Source organism: Molothrus ater, chromosome 29, assembly GCF_012460135.2.
Source record: "Molothrus ater isolate BHLD 08-10-18 breed brown headed cowbird chromosome 29, BPBGC_Mater_1.1, whole genome shotgun sequence".
NCBI classification, from domain to species: domain Eukaryota; kingdom Metazoa; phylum Chordata; class Aves; order Passeriformes; family Icteridae; genus Molothrus; species Molothrus ater.
Window position 1 is genome coordinate 2,565,031 of NC_050506.2, and position 20,010 is coordinate 2,585,040.

The window sequence follows — 20,010 nt, forward strand, 5'->3', positions numbered from 1 at the left end:
GGATGCTCTGGCCCCAAAACGCAGCGCGGGCTCTGATGAGGGGGAGGATGAACCCAGGGAGCACCTTTGGGGTATCCTACGGCTGGAACAGCAAGGAAGCCCCGGTAAATCCAGCTGTGCTGACCAGGAAACCTCTGTTTCCTCCCTGGCACACGGCAGCCCTGTCCCGAAACGCTGATCCCGGTAAACAGCACACCCGGCACGGCGGGCTCGGGGGTCGCCGGCCCTCCCAGCCCGGCCCCCGGCTGGAAACGCTCCCAGAGCCGCCCCGGCAGAGCCAGACCCTCTCTGGGTTGAGCAAGAAGCTGCTGGATCCAGGAAACTCAGCTGGGAATAAACACAGAGCGAGTTGAAGTGGGGCCACGCGGCGCCGTGCCAGGGCTGGAGGCGCCGTGCCCGGCCCCACCCTGGCACCCCGGGCATCGCCCCCTTGGCATGGGGTGCCCAGGACAGGTCGGGGGGATGCTCCCGATGTGCCCCGGGGTGTCTCAGGATGCTGGGATGAGGCTGCGTGGGGCCACCCAGGCTGCTGAGCAGCCGTGCCTCAGTTTCCCCTTGGCACAGGCCGGCGCTCGGGGAGCAGCGGGGCCGGGGCTGTTTTCTGGGATGGAGGAATGCAAAGCCAGCCCTGCAGGGAGGTCGGATGTGGAGCTGGGCCCGGGGGCGGTGGGTGGGGAGCGGGAATGTGCGGAGGCACGGGGTGAAGCCGTTCTCTCCGTGCAGGATGCTGCTGCGGGCCGCGGTGCTGGCGATGCACGCCGGGCTCCTGGCTGCCCTCCGGCCCGGAGACCCCAACGTCTGCAGCTACTGGGAGAGGTAGGAGTGAGGGGACAGGGGAGGGGGACAGCGACAGCCGTGGGGTCTGCCAGGACCCGCAGTCACCCCGAATTCTCCCCACCCGCAGCTTCACGGCGCCAGTGAAGGAGTCCTACACCAAACCCCACGTGGTGTCCTCCAGCCAGCCCTGCCCCGGGGGGCTGAGCCTCCCCCTGCCCTGCCCGCAGCAGAGGTGGGAGCACCCCCAGAGCCCCTCGGGGACCGCAGGGTGTCCCCAGGGCCGTGAGGGGCTGGAGGGGGACAAGGACAGTGACGGGGCTGGAGGGGAACTGTCCCTCTGCAGGGTGTCCCCAGGGCTGTGAGGGGCAGGAGGGGGACTGTCCCTCTGCAGGATGTCCCCAGGGTCATGGAGGGGCACTGTCCCTCTGCAGGGTGTCCCCAGGCTCGTGGAGGGGCTGTCCTACCTCAGGGCGTCCCCAAGGACAGTGAGGGGCTGGAGGGACACAAGGACAGAGAGGGGGTTGGAGGGGGCTGGGGGAGGGGCTGGAGGGGGGCTGCCCCAAGTTCAGGGGGGCTGTCCCAATGTGGGTGTCCCCAAGCTCATGGAGGGGCTGCAGAGGGTCTGTCCCCAAGGGTGCCAAGGGGCCATGGGGAGCTGAAGGGGCATTATCCCAACACAGCGTGTCCCCAAGGCCCTGGGAGGACTGGAGAGGCGCTGTGCCCAAGGCCAGGGGGGACAGGGGGACTGGGAGGACTGGAGGGGACAGGGGGACTGGGAGGGCTGTCCCAGTGCAGGCTGTCCCCAAGGGCAGGAGCTGGGAGGGCTGTCCCAGTGCAGAGTGTCCCCAAGGGCAGGGGGGACATGAAGGCTGTCCCAGTGCAGGCTGTCCCCAAGGGCAGGAGCTGGGAAGGCTGTCCCAGTGCAGAGTGTCCCCAAAGGCAGGGAGGACTGGAGGGGGGGCGTTCCCAAGGCCAGGGGGGCTGTCCCAGCTCAGGCTGTCCCCAGAGCCTGGCAGACAGCACTCTCACGGTGTCCCCTGGTGGCGCAGGGTGCTGTACCGCACCGAGTACCGCCTGGCCGTCCGCACCGACTACCGGCGGCGCTACCAGTGCTGCCAGGGCTACTACGAGAGCCGGGACTCGTGCGTCCGTGAGTGGGGCCGGGGCTCGGGGGGGAACCCTGGGGCTGTGTCCCCCTGCAGGGTGTCCCCAGGGCTCCCTAGGGACGCTCCGTGCCGTGTCCCCCCAGCTCACTGCAGCCAGGAGTGCGTCCACGGGCGCTGCGTGGCTCCCGAGCTGTGCCAGTGCGAGCCGGGCTGGCGCGGCCCCAACTGCTCCAGTGGTGAGGGCACAGCTGGAAGGGGGGCACAGCTGGGGTGGGCACAGCTGTAGGGGGTGGGCACAGCTGGAAGGGGGGCACAGCTGGAGTGGGCACAGCTGGGGTGGGCACCCCCAGCCAGGAGGGGCAGATGGGGCTTCCCTGGAGGGCTGGGCGGCCATGCTGGGGCACCCAAAGGGTTAATGGGGATGGGATGGGATTGGGATGGGGAGTGCATGGAATGGGAATGGAGATGGGATGGGCAGGGAATGGTGTTGGGTGGGAAGAGAATGGGATGGGTTGGTGTGGGTATGGAGAGTGGGATGGGTTAGGGATGGAGGATGGGATGGGATGGGATGGGATGGGATGGGATGGGATGGGGTGGAGGATGGGATGGGATGGGATGGGATGGGATGGGATGGGATGGGCGTGGAGAATGGGATGAGTTGGGATGGGGGTGGAGATTTGGATGGGGAGGAAGAGGGGATGGGAGCAGGGAGAGGATGGATGGGAATGGGGTAGGGATGGATGGGAATGGGGTAGAGGTAGAGATGGGATGAGGATGGGGTTGGAATGTGGATGAAGGTAGGAAAGGGACATGATGGGAATGGACATAGGACGAGGATGGGCTGGGGAAGATGGCATGGCATGGCATGGTATGGCATGGGGACAAAATGGGGACTGAATGGGCATGGATGGAGGGCTGGCAATAACTGGGATGGGATCGATGGGATCAATGGGATGGGATGGGATGGGATGGGATGGGATGGGATGGGATGAGATGGGATGGGATGGGATGGGGTGGGGTGGGATGGGATGGGGCGGGACAGGATGGAACAGGAAGAATCCCTGCTCTCCCCCATGCAGAGTGTGATGAGCATTCCTGGGGGCTGGACTGTGGACAGCGCTGTCCCTGCCACCATGGTGCCCCTTGTGACCCCCTGACCGGGGTCTGCTCCTGTCCCCCCGGCTTCACCGGCCCCCTGTGCAGCCAGCCGTGCCCACCTGGCACCTACGGGCAGAGCTGCCACCTGCCCTGCCCCTGCCACCACCAGGCCCCCTGCAACGCCTCCACCGGCGCCTGCCTCTGCCCCCCGGGGCTGAGTGGTCCCCTGTGAGTTGGGACCCTCCCTCTGTGCCCTCCCCTCCCCTGCCAGCCCCTGCCAGGGTCCTGCTCACCCCTGACCCCCCACAGCTGCGAGGTGCCCTGCCCTGAGGGGATGTCCTGTGCCACCTCCTGTCCCTGCCAGAACGGGGGCATCTGCCACCCCTCCAGCAGCAGCACCTGCGTCTGCCCCCACGGATGGATGGTAGGTGGGCTGTGCCCCTCTCTGAACGTGCTCCCTGCCTCAGTTTCCCCTGCTGACCCCGCTGCTCCTTTGCAGGGGGAGATCTGCTCCGTGCCGTGCCCCCCCGGGCGCTTTGGGCCCGGCTGCCAGGGCCAGTGTGGCTGCCACAACGGGGGGCACTGTGACCCCCATGGCGGGCAGTGCCAGTGCAGCCCCGGCTTCACCGGAGAGCAGTGAGGGGGGGGAAATGGGGGAAAAATGGGGATGGGGGTCTGGGCTGATGGGGGATGGAGGGGAGGGGCATGAGCAGCACCTGGACTGTGGGAGCTGGGGACACATTTTGGGGTGGGGAGAGGAACGAGGGGCTGGGGGAATGGGGGTACAGGGCTTGGAAGGCTGAGGGGTTGGGGGCGGAGGGAGGGGACACTTGGGGACAGGGCATTTTTGGAGGGGGCTTCATGGTCTGGGAGCAGGTGGAGGTGGAGGTGCCCAGGGAGGGGGCACCCAGGGACAAGGCACAGGGGATGTGGCACATGGGGATGTGGCACCCGGGGACAAGGCCACCACAAGCCACTGCATGCAGGCCAGGCATCGCCAGCTCCGGCAGTGTGGCAGGCAATGAGCTGGATGGCCTCAGCTCGGGGCTGGGGGGATGCCAGGGGGGCACCCCAGCTCTTGGTGGGGCAGTGTCACCAGCTGTGCCCCCCTGCAGGTGCCAGGAGAGGTGCCCGGTGGGGCGGTACGGGCAGGACTGCCGGGAGAGCTGTGACTGTGCCAATGGTGGGCAGTGCTTCCACGTGGACGGGGGCTGCCTGTGCGAGGCCGGGTTCCGCGGCAGCCGCTGCGAGGAGCGGCACTGCCGGCCCGGCCTCTACGGGCTGCGCTGCGAGAGCCGCTGCCTCTGCCACCCGCAGCACAGCCTGAGGTACTGCACCCAGCGCAGCACGGCGTTCCCATCCGGTCCTGGCATCCCCAGCCCACCCCAACACCCCCATCCCATCCGATCCTGGCATCCCCAGCCCACCCTGACACCCCCAGCCCATCCCAACACCCCCATCCCATCCGATCCTGGCATCCCCAGCCCACCCCGACACCCCCAGCCCACCCCAACATCCCCAGCCCACCCCAACACCCCCAGCCCATCCCAACACCCCCATCCCATCCGATCCTGGCACCCCCAGCCCACCCCAACACCCCCAGCCCATCCCAACACCCCCAGCCCATCCCATCCTGGCATCCCCAGCCCACCCCAACACCCCCAGCCCATCCTGGCACTCCAATCCCACCCCAACACCCCCATCCCATCCCATCCCATCCCGGCACCCCCAGCCCACCCTGGTGTTCCTATCACACCCTGGCACCCCAAACCCACCCCAACACCCCTATCCCTTCCTGGCACCCCCATCCCACCCCAGCATCCCCATCCCATCCTGGCACCTGAATCCCACCCCAACACCCCCATCCCACCCGGACACCCCAATTCCACCCCAACACCCCAATCCCACCCCCATACCCCAATCCTACCCCAACAGCCCCAGCCCACCCTGGCGTTCCCATCACATCCTGGCACCCACAACTCACCCTGGCATCCCCAGCCCACCCCAATATCCTTATCCCATCCTGGCATCCCAATCCCACCCCAGCACCCCAATCCCACCCCAGCATCCCCATCCCACCCTGTCATTCCATCCCACTCCAACATCCCCATCCTACCCCAATATCCTTATCCCATCCTGGCACCCCACCCCATCCTGGCATCCCCATCCCACCCTGGCACCCCAATCCTACCCCAACACCCCAGTCCCACCCCAGCACCTGCATCCCAGCTCCTCCCACCATCCTCCCCTCTCCCACCACCCTCATCCTCCCCTCCTTCCTCGCCCCACGATTCCCCCAGGAGCTCTTCAATCCCCACCTGGGGCAGGAGTTTTGTGCTCCCCCCTTTGCAAAGCCCCTCCCCAGCAGCACCAGTGCCCCGTACTGGGAGCCCTGGTGTTCTGAGCGTGCCCCCCCAGCTGCCACCCGATGCTCGGGGAGTGCCTTTGCCTGCCGGGCTGGGCTGGGCTCTACTGCAACGAGAGCTGCCCCGCGGGCTCCTTCGGGGCTGGCTGCCTGCAGAGCTGCCTCTGCCTGCACGGGGGCGTCTGTGATGGCACCACCGGGCACTGCCGCTGCCCCCCGGGCTACACGGTGAGGGGCAGGGGGAGAGGGCAGGCTGGGTGCTGCTGGAGGGGTCACGGGGGCTCCGGAGAGTTTTGGGGGGCAATGGGGGGGTCTGGATGGTTTGGAGGGGGTGGGCAAGCACGGGGTCTGGGCATCCCTGGGGCAAATATGGGAGGCTGGGCATTCCTGGGGGAAATAGGGGAGTCTGGACATCCTTAGGGGAAATCAGGGGCGTCTGGGCATCTCTGGGGGAAGTTTGGGGTCTGGGCATCCTTAGGGGAAATTTGGGGTCTGGGCATCCTTAGGGGTAATATGTGAGTCTGGACATCCTCAGGGATGGGTTGGGGGTCTGGTTATCTCTGAGGGCAGTTTCAGGGTCTGGACATCCTTTGGGGGCACCTTTATGGGGCAATTTGGGGATCTGAGCAATCCTGGGGAGAATTTGAGGTTCCCGTGGGAGAATGGGGGTTTGGGGGCTGTGCACTTTCCCTGCAGCACCAGGTTCCCCCCAGACACGTGGGTGCTTTCCCCAGCCCTGGCCAGGGGTCTGGTGTGTCCTGAACTCCTGTTCCCCACACCCAGGACGAGCACTGCTCCTCCCTGTGTCCCCCCAACACCTTTGGGGTGAACTGCTCGGGGCGCTGCTCCTGCCAGCACAGCCTCGCCTGCTCCCCGCTCGACGGCTCCTGCTTCTGCAAGGAAGGTGGGACCCCCCCTCTGTGCCCTCCCCTCCTCTGCCAGCCCAGGCAGGGTCCTGCTCACCCCCTGCCCTGAGGGGATGTCCCGTGCCACCCCCTGGCCCTGCCAGAACGGGGACATCTGCCCCCCCTCCAGCAGCAGCACCTGCGTCCTGGGGTGTGGGGGTCTCTGCTGCTCACAGTGACCCCAAGAAAAGTTCCAAAGTCTCTTTTCCCAGCCCGGTGGTTGAAGAGGGAGTCAGGGCTCTTCATTTCTCGCTCTCAAGGTTGTTTATTGTATCTTATCTATAAAAAAATTCTCTCTTGCCCTGCCAAGGTCCATCCAGCAGGGCAGTTCCAGGCACTCTGCCTGCCCCAGGGCAGGGTTATGTCTTTATACTAAAAACTACCTGTACAATATTTACAATTACTTCCCAATACCTATCACCTGTGTTAGACACTGAGCTTCTACTCTAAACCATCCAAAAGTGCCACCATCACAGCAGAAGATGGAGGCCAAGAAGAAGAAGGAGAAAGGCTGGACATGCCCAGATCCCTCCATCTTGCCCCCTGAACCCCCATACCAAAAACCCTCAAATCTACTTTTCCACCCCAATAATAATAATATAATAGTGATAACTTCACTATTATTCTACTTAAACTGTTGTGGCTTGCAGATCTTCATCTAAGGTTGGTGACTTGCTCCAGGGGTCATAATCAAACCCACACAGGCATTGTGGGCTCTGTGCCAGGCTCCCTGAGCCCCCTGGCAGGGGTCTGGGCTGCTCAGGACATCCAGAGGGGTGTCCTGGCTCCTGACACTGGGGGGTCCCTGTCCCCATCCCCACACCCACCCCAGTGTCCCCTCATCCCACCCCACAGGCTGGCACGGACCTGACTGCTCACTGCCCTGTCCTGCTGGCACCTGGGGTCCCGGCTGCAACCGGAGCTGTGACTGTGCCCATGGGGCATCCTGTGACCCCCAGAGTGGGACCTGCCACTGCCCCCCGGGCTGGCAGGGCCCTCAGTGCCTGCAGCCCTGCCCGGTGAGTGCTGCTGGCTGTGCTGCTGCTGCTGGCACTGGGCTTGGTGCCACCAGCCCCTGCTCAGTGCCAGCCTGTCCCTGTGCTCCAGAATGGGACGTTTGGGGTGGGCTGTGGGCAGCGCTGCGTCTGTGCCCACGCTGACGACTGTGACCCCGTGACAGGAGAGTGCCACTGCCTGCCTGGCTGGACAGGTAAAGGGGACACCAGGGCTGTGGAACACCCTGTGGTCCCAGTATGGGGCTATTGGATCACCTTATGGTCCCAGTATGGGGCTATTGGATCATATTGTGGCTGACTGGTCTCAGTATGGGGCTATTGGACCACCTGGGGGCTGACTGGTCCCAGTATGGGGTTATTGGACTACCCTGTGGTCCCAGTATGGGGTCACTGGACCACCTTGTGGCTGGCTGGTCCCAGTATGGGGCTGTTGGACCACCTTGGATTTGGAAGGGACAAGGATTGATGGGATGGGGAAGCGGCAGAATTTGCTGGGATGTGGAAGGGACAGGGATGGCTTGGGCTGGGGAAGAGGCAGGGATGGGATGGGGATGGGCTGGATCAGGACTGGATTAGGGTGGGGATGGGGAAGGGACAGGGATGGAGTAGGAAAGGGATGGGGCTGGGACTTGCCTGAGACATATCTGCTCCTTCTCCCCTGTGCTCTCTGCCATGGGGAGACCCTCCTCCTCGCCCCCAGACTCCTTCTCCCCCAGACTGGTCCCAGTATGGGGCTGTTGGATCACCTTGTGGCTGGCTGGTCCCAGTATGGGGTTATTGGACCACCTCAGCCCTGATTTCCCCTCTCTCCTCCCCGCAGGGCAGCAGTGCAAGCAGGGCTGTCCCCAGGGCTCCTGGGGCCGGGGCTGCCTCATGTCCTGTTCCTGCCGCAACGGAGCCTCCTGCTCCCCCCAGGATGGATCCTGCACCTGCACCCCGGGGTTCCGCGGGCCCAGCTGCCAGCGCCGTGAGTGAGCACCCCACAGACTCCAGGGTGCTGCTCCTGATCCTTTGGGATCAAGGCCAAGCCCGTTCCTCTGTCCCCAGCCTGTCCCGCCGGCCGCTACGGCAAGCGCTGCTCGCTGAGCTGCTCCTGTGCCAACGGCTCCTGGTGCCACCCCACCAACGGCTCCTGCCTCTGCAGCCCGGGCTGGCGTGGGCCCCGCTGTGCCCAGCGTGAGTGGGGGGGCAGGGGGGAGCAAGAGAGAGAGCTGCCCTGGGTGACTCCTGTGCCCTTCTGGCCTGGGCAGTTCAGAGCCATAGAGGTCCATGTGGACTTCCATGGCCCTGGCCACCTTGTGGCTGACTGGTCCCAGTATGGAGCTATTGTTCCACCTTGTGGTCCCAGTATGGAGCTATTGTTCCACCTTGTGGTCTCAGTATGGGGTTATTGGACCACCCTGTGGCTCACTGGTCCCAGTATGGGGCTATTGTTCCACCTTCTGGCTCACTGGTCCCAGTATGGGGCTGTTGTTCCACCCAGTGGTCCCAGTATGAGCTGTGTAGAACCCCTGTGTCCCCAGCCTGCGCCCCCGGGACCTTTGGGCTCCAGTGTGAGCAGCTCTGCCACTGTCCCCACAACGCCACCTGTGACCCCTCCAACGGGACGTGTCCCTGCGCCCCAGGCACGACTGGGCCCCGCTGTCAGGCTGGTGAGTGGGGACAGGGCAGGGGTCCCCAGGGGTTATTGGACCACCTTGTGGCTGACTGGTCCCAGTATGGGGCTATTGGGGCCATCCCATCCCATCCCATCCCGTGCCATTTATCCCATCCCATCCCATTGATCCCATCCCAATGATCCTATCCCATCCCATTGATCCAATCCCATCCCATCCCATCCCATCCCATCCCATCCCATCCCATCCCATCCCATCCCATCCTCCATCCCATCCCATCCCATCCCATCCCATCCCATCCAATCCCATCCCAATCCCATCCCATCCCATCCCATCCCATCCCATCCCATTGATCCAATCCCATCCCAATCCCATCCCCAACCCTTTTCCCATCCCTCCCCCACCCTCAGGACTGACACCCTCTCCTTCCCCCAGGGGATCCTGACGTGCCCTACACCATCGAGCCAGCCCCCCCTGCAGCCCCCAGCCCCCTGGGCATGGTGCTGAGCCTGGTGGCCCTGGTGGTGCTGCTGGTGGCCGTGGTGGTCACAGCCCTGTGCTACCACCGCTGGCACAAGGGCAAGGAGCGGCGGCACCTGGCCGTGGCTTACCGAGCAGGACAGACGGACACCTCTGACTACATGGTGCCAGGTCAGCGCAGCGTGCTGGGCGTGTGGCCCCAGCCCTGGTGGCTCTCTGGCAGCAGGCTGTCACCTCAGGCACCGCTCGTGTCCCTCCAGATGTGCCCCCCAGCCACCATGCCCACTACTACTCCAACCCCAGCTACCACACGCTGTCCCAGTGCCCGCTGCCAGCCCCCGGTGCCCAGGACAGAGCCAGCAGCTCCCTCAAGGTATGGCAGGCTGTGGCACAGCACGGCATGGGGCACCACTGCCACCTCCTTTGAGGCCAATCCGTCCCCTTTTTGGGCTCCAGGTGCCTGGCACCCAGCTCTTCCCTGGCATGGAGAGACCCTACAGCCCCGAGGGCAATGCCACGTTGCCTCCTGACTGGAAACACCTCGGGGCATCAGCCCTGGGCACCAGGGGTAAGGAGGAGGTGGAGGGGCAGATGCAGAGTGGGGTGGGCACCTGAGTCCTCCCCCTGCTCAGGATCCCCTGGGAAGGGGCTGGATGGGGTAACCTTCATGCTGGGGGGAAGATGAGGCAGAGGGGACCCCAAATCTGCCCTATTAACAGGGAGGCAGCTGGACAGGAGCTACACCTACAGCCATGGCCTGAGGAAGGGTGACAGCAAAGGTGGGAGTGGGATGGAGAAAGGGAAGAGACGGGATGGGAAAAGGGTTGGGAAAAGGGTTGGGGATGGGATTGGGATTGGATGGGATGGGATCCATAGGATGGGATGGGATGGGAAGGGATGGGATGGGATGGGATCAATGGGATGGGGTGGGATGGGATACATGGGATGGGATGGGATGGGATGGGATGGGATCCATAGGATAGGATGGGATCCATGGGATGGAATGGCATCAATGGGATGGGATGGGATGGGATGGGATCCATAGGATGGGATGGGATCCATAGGATGGAATGGCATCAATGGGATGGGATGGGATGGGATGGGATCCATAGGATGGGATGGGATCCATGGGATGGGATGGGATGGGATGGGATGGGATGGGATGGGATGGGATGGGATGGGATGGGATGGGGAAGTGACAGAATTTGCTGGGATGTGGAAGGGACAGGGATGGCTTGGGCTGGGGAAGAGGCAGGGATGGGATAGGGAAGAGGCAGGGATGGGATGGGGAAGAGGCAGGGATGGGATAGGGAAGAGGCAGGGATGGGCTGGGGAAGAGGCAGGGATGGGCTGGGGAAGAGGCAGGGATGGGATGGGGAAGAGGCAGGGATGGGATGGGATGGGATGGGGATGGGCTGGAACTGGACTGGATTAGGGTGGGGATGGGGATGGGACAGGGATGGGCTAGGAAAGGGATGGGGCTGGGACTTGCCTGAGACATATCTTCTCCCTCTCCCCTGTGCTCCCTGCCATGGGGGGGATCCCCAACTCCTTGTCCCCCAGAGCACCCCTGGGAGGGGCTGAGGGCCAGCGCCAGCTCCCTGGCCAGCGAGAACCCCTACGCCACCATCAAGGAGCTGCCCCCTGCCGCTGCCAAGGCCCACGAGGGCAGCTACATGGAGATGAAATCCCCTGTGCAGAGGGAGATGTCCTACGCCGAGATCGGGCTCCCTGAGGAGCCACCACAGCAGGGTACGGCTGGGCATCCCCTGGCCCTGGTGGCCCTGGTGGGGTCACAGCCCCAGTGATGGGGAGTGCAGAGCCCCAGGAAGGGAACAGCCTTGGTGACAGCCCTGGGGGGCACATGACCCTGGTGACAGCAGCTCGGGGTCATCCTCAGGGATGGGTTGGGGGTCTGGTTGGCTCTGAGGGCAGTTTCAGGGTCTGGGCATCCTTTGGGGGCATCTTTGGGGGGAAATTTGGGGATCTGGGCGACCCTGGGGAGAGTTTGAGGTTCCTGTGGGAGAATGGGGGTTTGGGGGCTGTCCACTTTCCCTACAGCACCAGGTTCCCCCCAGACACGTGGGTGCTTTCCCCAGCCCTGGCCAGGGGTCTGGTGTGTCCTGAACTCTTGTTCCCCACACCCAGGACGAGCACTGCTCCTGTGCCCAGGGGGACATCAATGACCTTCATCACCCTGGGGGGAACGTGTCCCCTTTCAGCCTTCTCTTGTCCCAACAGAGAGTTGTCCTGAAGGGCCTGAAGGCCCCCCCAGCAGAGACCCCCCCAGCCACTACGACTCCCCCAAGAACAGCCACATCCCCAGCCACTACGACGTGCCCCCCGCCCGCCACTACCCCCCGTCCCCACCCCTGCGCAGGAAGGATCGCTGAGGGACCCCAGAGGGACCACCCCAGAGGGGACAGGGTCCCTGTGGGCACTGGAGTACCCTGGGACTGTTGTTGCTTCCCAGTGGGTGCTGAATAAAGGGTGTTCGGTGTGGATTTGGGGTTTGGTGTTTGATGTTCAGCGTGGTGGGCACTGTCTGTGCCAGGGAACCGTGCAGCTCTGGCACCGTGCTGGGAGGAAGGGGGAGACTGGGGGGGTCCCCAGGCTCGCTCTGGGTTCCCCCCCAGCTCCCTCCAGGGTGTGCAGGAGGTGGGAACTCCAAAGCTTTTGGGTCCTACTCAAAGTGTGGCAGTGCCAGGAGTCAGAGTGGGCTCACCTGTGGCCCTGCATGACACCCAGGCAAGGGAGAAGCCCTGAAGTGCTCCAGGAGGATAAAGGGGCCATCTGGCCTGCAGAAAAGCTGACAGAGCCCCCAGAGCTCTGCTGATGGAGCCCACTGAGCCTTTTGGGGGGAGCTGGTGCTCCTGTGGGCTGGGCAGAGCGTGGGGAGGTCTGCAGCTGACTCAGAATAGAGCAGGGGCTTGTGTGGATGTGGGCAAAGCCCAGCAGAGGCCACAGTGCCCCTGGGAGGGAGCAGGGTCCACGCTGCTCTCTGGAAACTCCATCAGATCCCACTGTGGGATGGAGAAGGGGTCTGTGTGATGCCATGGAAAGTTCTGGGCACCTTGGGAGGGAACAGGGGTCCCAGAAAGCTCAGCAAAGCTTGTCCCACATCCTGGGAAGGAGAACAATCCCTGCACAGCCCAGCTGGGCCTGCCATGGAGCAGCAGCGGGAGCAGGGACCTGCATTGTCCCACACCCAACAGGGTGAGCGGCGTTCATTGGGAACTGGAGTGACAGGACAGGGAGGAAAGGCTTCAAGCTGAGAGAGCAGGGTTAGGTTAGGTTGGGAATTCTTCCCTGTGAGGGTGGTGAAGGTTGCCACACGTTTCCCAGAGCAGCTGTGGCTGCCCCTGGATTCCTGGAAGTGCCCAAGGGTCAGGTTGGACAGGGCTTGGAGCAAGCTGGGATAGCAGAAGATGTCCCTGCCATGGCAGGAGAGGGATGAGATGAGCTTTAAGGTCCCTTCCAGCCCAAACCATCCCATGATTCCGTGATTCTGTGACTCTGCCTTGGGAATGACTTGGCCCTGGGGTTTGAAGCAGGTTTCTCTGCCAGAAGTGCAATAATGAGACACCAAAGGCTCGGGGAAATTCAGCTTGGCAAGTACAAGCTGTGAGCAGCAGGACTCGATGTGCTCCTGGAGAATGAAACCCGTGGTTCAGCAGGCTGTGAAGATGACACTGCAGAATGCACCAGAGTCAGAAACACTGATTAAAGGAACAAGGGATATGTGAATATTAAATTCACCAGTGGGGAATGCTGTGTCTGTCCACAATGCTGCTGCTTCCATGGAAGGAGCCTAAGCCAAGGTGAACAAAAATGCTGAGCAAACCTTGGGGTTGTTCTGGTAATGAATGGAGTCCTAAACCATGAGTGAAACTTGCAAACAACAAAAGGAAAGGGAAAAGGGGAAAGGAGAAAGAGGAAAGGAGAAAGGGGAAAGGGGAAAGGGGAAAGGGGAAAGGGGAAAGGGGAAAGGGGAAAGGGGAAAGGGGAAAGGGGAAAGGGGAAAGGGGAGGAAAGGAAAGGAAAGGAAAGGAAAGGAAAGGAAAGGAAAGGAAAGGAAAGGAAAGGAAAGGAAAGGAAAGGAAAGGAAAGGAAAGGAAAGGAAAGGAAAGGAAAGGAAAGGAAAGGAAAGGAAAGGAAAGGAAAGGAAAGGAAAGGAAAGGAAAGGAAAGGAAAGGAAAGGAAAGGAAAGGAAAGGAAAGGAAAGGAAAGGAAAGGAAAGGAAAGGAAAGGAAAGGAAAGGAAAGGAAAGGAAAGGAAAGGAAAGGAAAGGAAAGGAAAGGAAAGGAAAGGAAAGGAAAGGAAAGGAAAGGAAAGGAAAGGAAAGGAAAGGAAAGGAAAGGAAAGGAAAGGAAAGGAAAGGAAAGGAAAGGAAAGGAAAGGAAAAAGGATTGTCCTGGTGTGGCCTCTGGGGCTCCCAGGGTGGGGAAATGGCTGATGCAAACAGGAGTGATGTTGTCAGTGGGATTTATATTTGTAAGGATCTGCGTTGCTGTTATTCATTGTAGAATTCCTCATTCGCTCTCGTCTATCTCATCTCTTCCTTCTGTTCACGGCGCAGCAATCACCGAGCTGGAAGAATTCCCGGGAAGGAATTGAAAGGCTGGGAGCCACGGGGGGGTGGTGTTGTCCCGGAGCAGGTTCTTTCACCCAGCGTGCGAGAGGCCGAGCCACACACAGGGCGAGGTATTTGATTTATTTACTGCTCTGTGCAGAGAGCAGGGCTGGGCAGCCTGGCTGGACACAACACAGAGGGACTGGGAGATGAAATGTGGGTGCCTCAAACATTCGGCACTGGGAAGGGCAGGAGGGGATGCGCTGGGGCCGGGTCTGCATCTCTGCCCGAGGGAAAGGGACAGCCCATGGGTGTGGTGGTGAAAGCTCAGATCTGCCCGGCCGCAGCTCAGGGACTTTAAAAGACTCAGTTCGAGGGGAAAAGGGGTGATCCCAGCAGCGAAGCACAGCCAGGAGGGAGTGAGCACACCGCGGGACCCAAGGGCGGGCAGAGCGTTCTTTTCTTTTTCTTTTCTTTTCTTTTCTTTTCTTTTCTTTTCTTTTCTTTTCTTTTCTTTTCTTTTCTTTTCTTTTCTTTTCTTTTCTTTTCTTTTTTTTCTTTTCTTTTCTTTTCTTTTTTCTTTTCTTTTCTTTCTCTCTCTTTCTTTTCTTTCTTTCTTTCTTTCTTTCTTTCTTTCTTTCTTTCTTTCTTTCTTTCTTTCTTTCTTTCTTTCTTTCTTTCTTTCTTTCTTTCTTTCTTTCTTTCTTTCTTTCTTTCTTTCTTTCTTTCTTTCTCTCTCCCTTTCCTTTCCTTTCCTTTCCTTTCCTTTCCTTTCCTTTCCTTTCCTTTCCTTTCCTTTCCTTTCCTTTCCTTTCCTTTCCTTTCCTTTCCTTTCCTTTCCTTTCCTTTCCTTTCCTTTCCTTTCCTTTCCTTTCCTTTCCTTCCCTTCCCTTCCCTTCCCTTCCCTTCCCTTCCCTTCCCTTCCCTTCCCTTCCCTTCCCTTCCCTTCCCTTCCCTTTCCCTTCCCTTTCCCTTATTTGCTTGTTTCACTCAGTGCCAAATCCCACTCACTTCACTTGTTGCCAATAACTACTGTTCTATTTGCAAAGGCCTCTGGATAACCATTATCATCCCTCTCATTACTGCACAGAGATGGAAAACAACCTCCTCCCTTTTCCCCTGGATGGGAGTGGGGTGGGCAGGGACTGCCAGCACATGGGAGGGGCTGCCCCAGCCCCAGTGCCAGCCCCACAGGGCACCCTGGGCAGGACCTGGGCCAGTGGGGCTGGGGCTGCACAGGCAGCTGAGAGCTTCTGCCCCCCAGCTACGACTGAGAGACCATTTCCAGCACCTGGATTTGCCACCTGCATGAAAAAATTGCCCCTGCCCCTCCTCAGCCACCTGATCTGCCTGCCCATGCAGTCCAGGTTCCCCTGCCAAGGGTGGTGTGTGGGACCCATCCCCTGACCCTCAGGGGGCACAGCAATGCCTGGGGATTCCAGCTCTGCTGCCACCATCCCCATCCATCCCTGCAGCCAAGAGCTGGTGGTGCAAGGAGAAGATCTCAGGGGACTTCAACAGCTCCATACACAGCCCCAGAACTCAAAGCTGTCCCTGTCCCCACAGCCCCTCAATGCCCCCATCTCTGTTTCTGCCATGCCCCCAGCCCTGGGAAGGAAGTGCCAGGTAGGGCAGGGGCAGCTCCATGTGTGCCGCATGGCAGAGACCTCAGTGGTGCTGTTGGGGGCAGGACCCCCATCCTCCCCACCTCAAACCCCCCACCTCCATCATCCAGTGCAGCAGAGAGCCCACCTTCAGCATGCCCCTGGCAGACACCAGACCCCACTTCACACCATACACAGGGGGCTGAAACATTTATTCCCAAGTACCTTCATCCTGCATATCCCTGCTCCTCCTCATCCTCGCTGCTCTCCTGGGCAAGGTCAGGGTCTGCAGGCCCACAGGCGAGGCAGGTGGCGCCCATCACCCTCCAGCAGGACTCGCAGTACAGGGCAAAGCAGTCGGGGCAGGGCTGGTGCTGGGGGGTCTCGGGGGTCCCACACAAGGTGCATTTCTGGCGCAAGCAGCGGCGCAGCCAGGGCCAGCGCCGGCGGCACCACCGCAGCAGCACCGTGCCCTGCAGCGAGGACAGGCCCGTGTGGGGTCAGGGGAACAGTGGCAACCCCACCTGGCAGCCCCGTGTCCCTGTCCCCACTCACCAGCTCGGGCGGCTGCCGGGCTTGCCGGGCTACGCGCCCGCGCTGCAGGTGCAGGAAATTCTTCCTCTGCCGCAGCAGTTTGTTGTACAGGAACAGCACCCGAGCCTTCTCCCTCTGTGCCAGCAGAGACCCTGAGGGTCAGCAAAACCCACCCCAGAGCCACCCCCAGGCTGTGCCCAGCCCTCGGGCTGCTCACCTTGAGGAAGCGGTGTTGCGGTGTGATTTCAGGGTTTACCTCAGAACCCCGGGTTCCTCCCCTGAAGATTTCCTCCCAGGTGTGTCAAGCATCCCTCCTTTCCCCACCCTGACCCCTGCCCAGCACTGTCTGTCAATCCTGGCATTCCAGAAGGCATCGAGTGATTGGCAGATTCAAAGGATGCCCTCTACCCCTGGGGGCATTGGGCCATCCAGATGTCCTTTGTCCCTTGAGACCTCCCCTCCTGTACCTGGTTGGTGCCTCCCTACCCCTTCCCTGCCCCTCTCCCCGTGGTTAAAAGGAGCAGCAGCCACGGGCTCAGGGAGTCCTGTTGGAGCTGGTGCTGCATTCAGAGGCCTGAGGGCCAGAATAAAGCTCTGATCCAAACCCTCCAGCAGAACCAACTCCTTTCCTTCACCACCGCCTCAAAGCTTCTCCACCAGAGGTAAACCCAAGGAGCAACCCCTCCACAGGAAGAGGCTCCATGCCACCATCACCAGAGCTCCTGCAGGCCTGGACTTGTCTCCACGTGCCCAGCTGCAGCACCCAGCTGGCCAAAAGTGCCTCTGGGGTGATCCAGCTGGCTAAAAGTGTCTCTAGGGTGAAACACCACACATCCAGCTGGCCAAAAGTGTCTCTGGGGTGATCCAGCTGGCCAAAAGTGTCTCTAGGGTGAAACACCACACATCCAGCTGGCCAAAAGTGTCTCTGGGGTGATCCAGCTGGCCAAAAGTGTCTCTGGGGTGAAACACCACACATCCAGCTGGCCAAAAGTCTCTAGGGTGAAACACCACAGTTGCCGCTATTTGGTTCAGACGCAGGGGCCAGACAAGCCCAGGCACATACCATCCACAATATTGGTAATATCAATATTTTGGTGCTCAAAAGTGCGGCTGGTCCACCAGCAAAGACCATGAGGGTCAGCAAAACCCCTCCCAGAGCCACCCCCAGGCTGTGCCAGCCCTTGGACTGCTCACCTTGGGGAAGTAGAAGGCGGCGATGGCGCGGCGCAGGCGGAACGGGTACACCTGGGCCAGGCAGAGCAGGGCCAGCAAGCCCAGGGGCAGGCAGGTGTTCAGGTACTGCTGCCTCGTCATCCCCGTGGGCCGTGGCAGGCAGACTGGGGACAGGGCACCGCTGTGAGCCCCCTCTGGCAGCCCCTGGCCAGTTGTGGGGCTGGCTGGAGGGGGTTTTCCATCCCTGGCAGGGACTTACCGAGGTTGGAGGTCTCCATTTCGGATTCAAAGGAGGTATTGAGGGCCCCAATGGTGCCCCGCAGCAGCTGTGCCATCAGGGATGTGCCCATCACGTTCACTGACAAGTGGTGTCTGGCTGTGGGATGGGAGGATAGGGAGGATGAGGAGGGGCTGGGAGGATTGAGGGGGTCCCTGCATTGCTGAGGGGCATGGTGGGACCACGGGCCGGCCCTCCAGGGTTGTGAGCTCACCTTGGTAGGAATACTCGATGAAGGAATGATTCTGGATGACACTGAGAATGGTGAAGATGAAGTGGTCCAGGCCACAGACAAAGAGGAGGAAGAGCAGGAGTGGGATGCACCTGATCAGCTCCATCACCTGCAGGGAGCAGGGGAGCTGTCACAGCCTGCTGTCCCCAGCTCTGACCCCCTTGATTACCCCCAGCCCCTCACCATGTGCTGCCGCTCAGGCCGCTGCACAGCCGCCTTGCACGGGAAGATGAAAGACGAGATCTCCTCCTTGAGCAGGGGCAGCAACGTCTGTTTGTTCTGGGTGAGGGTCAGGGGGTGTCTCAGTGCAGCCTCTGGGACACCCCACTGGGGGTGATGGGGCTGCCCTGCACCCCTTTCCCACTGCCCAACCTGCTCTCTACGCCGGGCATCGATTTGGCTGAAATAGGTGGTGATGTAGCAGTTGTCAAAGCCAATCTTGTGACAGTACTGATAGGTGTAGTGGAAAGCCCTGGAGAGAGAGGATAGGTTTGGGGTGAAGGAGGCACTCGGTGCAGCCCCCAGGACCCCTCCCTTGTCTTCATGTCACCCCCTAGACCTGCTGCCAAAGAAGGCCCCCACCCCTCTGCGCCCCACGGCTGGCACAGGGGTGTCACCCCCAGCCCCTGTGCCAGCTGTGACCATCCCAGGGGTGTCACCCCCAGCCCCTGTGCCCCTGACCATCCCAAGGCTCACGAGAAGAAGACGAAGAGGAAGGTGAAAGACAGCAGCAGGCGGAAGAAGGAGACGGCCAGGCCCAGGCGGGCGCCTTCCTGCCGCAGCTGCGAGGTCACGTCCTCCCGCATCTGCGCCGCTACCTCGGTGCCCACCAGCATCTCGTGGTGTTCCTCCTGTGGCAGAAGGGTCATGGGGCAGGGCAGGGCCATGGGCGCAGGGGACAGCCACCCACAGGGTGCCCAGGCACCCACCTGGTAGGCAATGCTGGCGCTGAACTCCTGGCTGAGGCTGTTGACGGAGCCATTCACCCGGTCGTACATGTGCCCAAAGTTCCCATCCACGGGGATCCTCTCCTTACACCAGTGCCTCATGACTGCACAGGTGGCACAGGGACAGTGGTGGCTGTGGCTGCATGCCAGGGGGCAGAACTGGATCTGCCCCTCCAAGGGAGCACGGGGTCAGGGTCACCTACGTTTGACCGTGTGGCAGAGGAACCCAAACTGCATGGGCAGGCAGACGAGGTGGTTGAAGAGGGGCAACTTCACTCGTTTCATGCATTTCTTGTACATTTTCTGGAAGTGGCTTGTACAGCGCATCAGGCCCGTCTGGATCACAGCTGGGGGACAGGAGGAGCCCTCAGCTGCCTGTGCAGCCCACTGCCCCAGCCCCCAACCCTGTGGGGACAGCAGTGGGATTTGGGGCAGCCCCCTCCCCATGTGCCGCCAGTCCCTGCCATCCCTGCTCACTTTCACAGCGAAGTTTGGTCTTTGTCTCGTAGAGCTGCTGGGTGCTGGACTCTTTGCCCATCTCTGGGCGTTGCTTCAGGTCATAGCCGTCCTCGTTGGCCACTTGCTCGTTCAGCTCCATGAAGGCTTCGGAGACGTTGTGTGTCTCGGCGTTGAGCGTCTCCGCACTCTTCTACCAGGGCACACACACACAGACACAGGCAGAGAGAGGCTTGGTCCTGCTCCCCCAGCCCCCCAGCACCCCTGCCCAGAGCCCTCCTCACCACCAGCTCCTCCATGACTTGGCGCAGGGGGGCTGTAGATGCGTGCCAGAGGAGTCCCGTGTGGTTGACCTGTAGCTCCACCACGCACTCCATCGAGCGCTTCGTCTCCATCAGGTTGTACCAGAGGTTGGCCCCAGGTCCTGGTGGCAGCAGGGGTGGCTCAGAGCCCACCAGCTCCCAGGAGCCCACTGGGGGACACAGGGAGATGGGGAGGACCCTACCATTGTAGATGGCAGCGAAGACAAAGGAGAGAACGTAGAGCCGACCCTCCTTGCCCAGGAACTTGGGCACCATGAGCAGGTTGGCACAGCGGAAATGGGGGGACGTGGCCCAGCCCAGGGCAGTCACCCCTGTGGCAGAGCAGAGAGCTGAGCCCATGGTCCCACAGAGAACCCCCTTCTGTGGGGGTTCTGATGGTTCTCAGATGGGGCTTCTGATGGTCCCCATGCCCTCAGTCCCCTCCCTGCCCCATCCTCACCTATCAGCCACCAGGTAAGCTTCACCTTCAGCTTCTCTGACATGTCCAGAGGCATGATGAGGAAATGGCAGAGCCCTGGAACACCCAAT

The 20,010-nt window shown here is 61.5% G+C and overlaps 2 protein-coding genes across 2 annotated transcripts; one reads left to right on the forward strand and one right to left on the reverse strand.

The window, feature by feature from the left end:
• The first annotated feature begins 724 nt into the window (after window positions 1-724).
• Window positions 725-11,867, forward strand: PEAR1 (platelet endothelial aggregation receptor 1). Its single transcript, XM_036398015.1, has 21 exons — window positions 725-816; window positions 905-1,009; window positions 1,827-1,927; window positions 2,027-2,119; window positions 2,963-3,209; window positions 3,291-3,405; window positions 3,481-3,617; window positions 4,097-4,309; window positions 5,400-5,574; window positions 6,130-6,250; window positions 7,107-7,270; window positions 7,359-7,461; window positions 8,088-8,234; window positions 8,315-8,443; window positions 8,791-8,919; window positions 9,319-9,534; window positions 9,624-9,736; window positions 9,820-9,931; window positions 10,083-10,142; window positions 10,927-11,115; window positions 11,605-11,867. Exons 1-21 carry the CDS (start codon window positions 725-727, stop codon window positions 11,754-11,756), a joined length of 2,913 nt encoding a protein of 970 aa, XP_036253908.1. The 3' UTR covers window positions 11,757-11,867.
• A 3,900-nt stretch (window positions 11,868-15,767) lies between these two features.
• DCST1 (DC-STAMP domain containing 1) lies at window positions 15,768-19,976 on the reverse strand. Its single transcript, XM_036397723.1, has 14 exons — window positions 19,922-19,976; window positions 19,665-19,793; window positions 19,444-19,583; window positions 19,181-19,352; window positions 18,907-19,050; window positions 18,686-18,807; window positions 18,453-18,607; window positions 18,129-18,228; window positions 17,940-18,035; window positions 17,739-17,865; window positions 17,507-17,623; window positions 17,269-17,411; window positions 16,096-16,209; window positions 15,768-16,013 (listed from the first exon to the last, which is right to left on the reverse strand). Exons 1-14 carry the CDS (start codon window positions 19,974-19,976, stop codon window positions 15,768-15,770), a joined length of 1,860 nt encoding a protein of 619 aa, XP_036253616.1.
• Window positions 19,977-20,010: the final 34 nt, after the last annotated feature.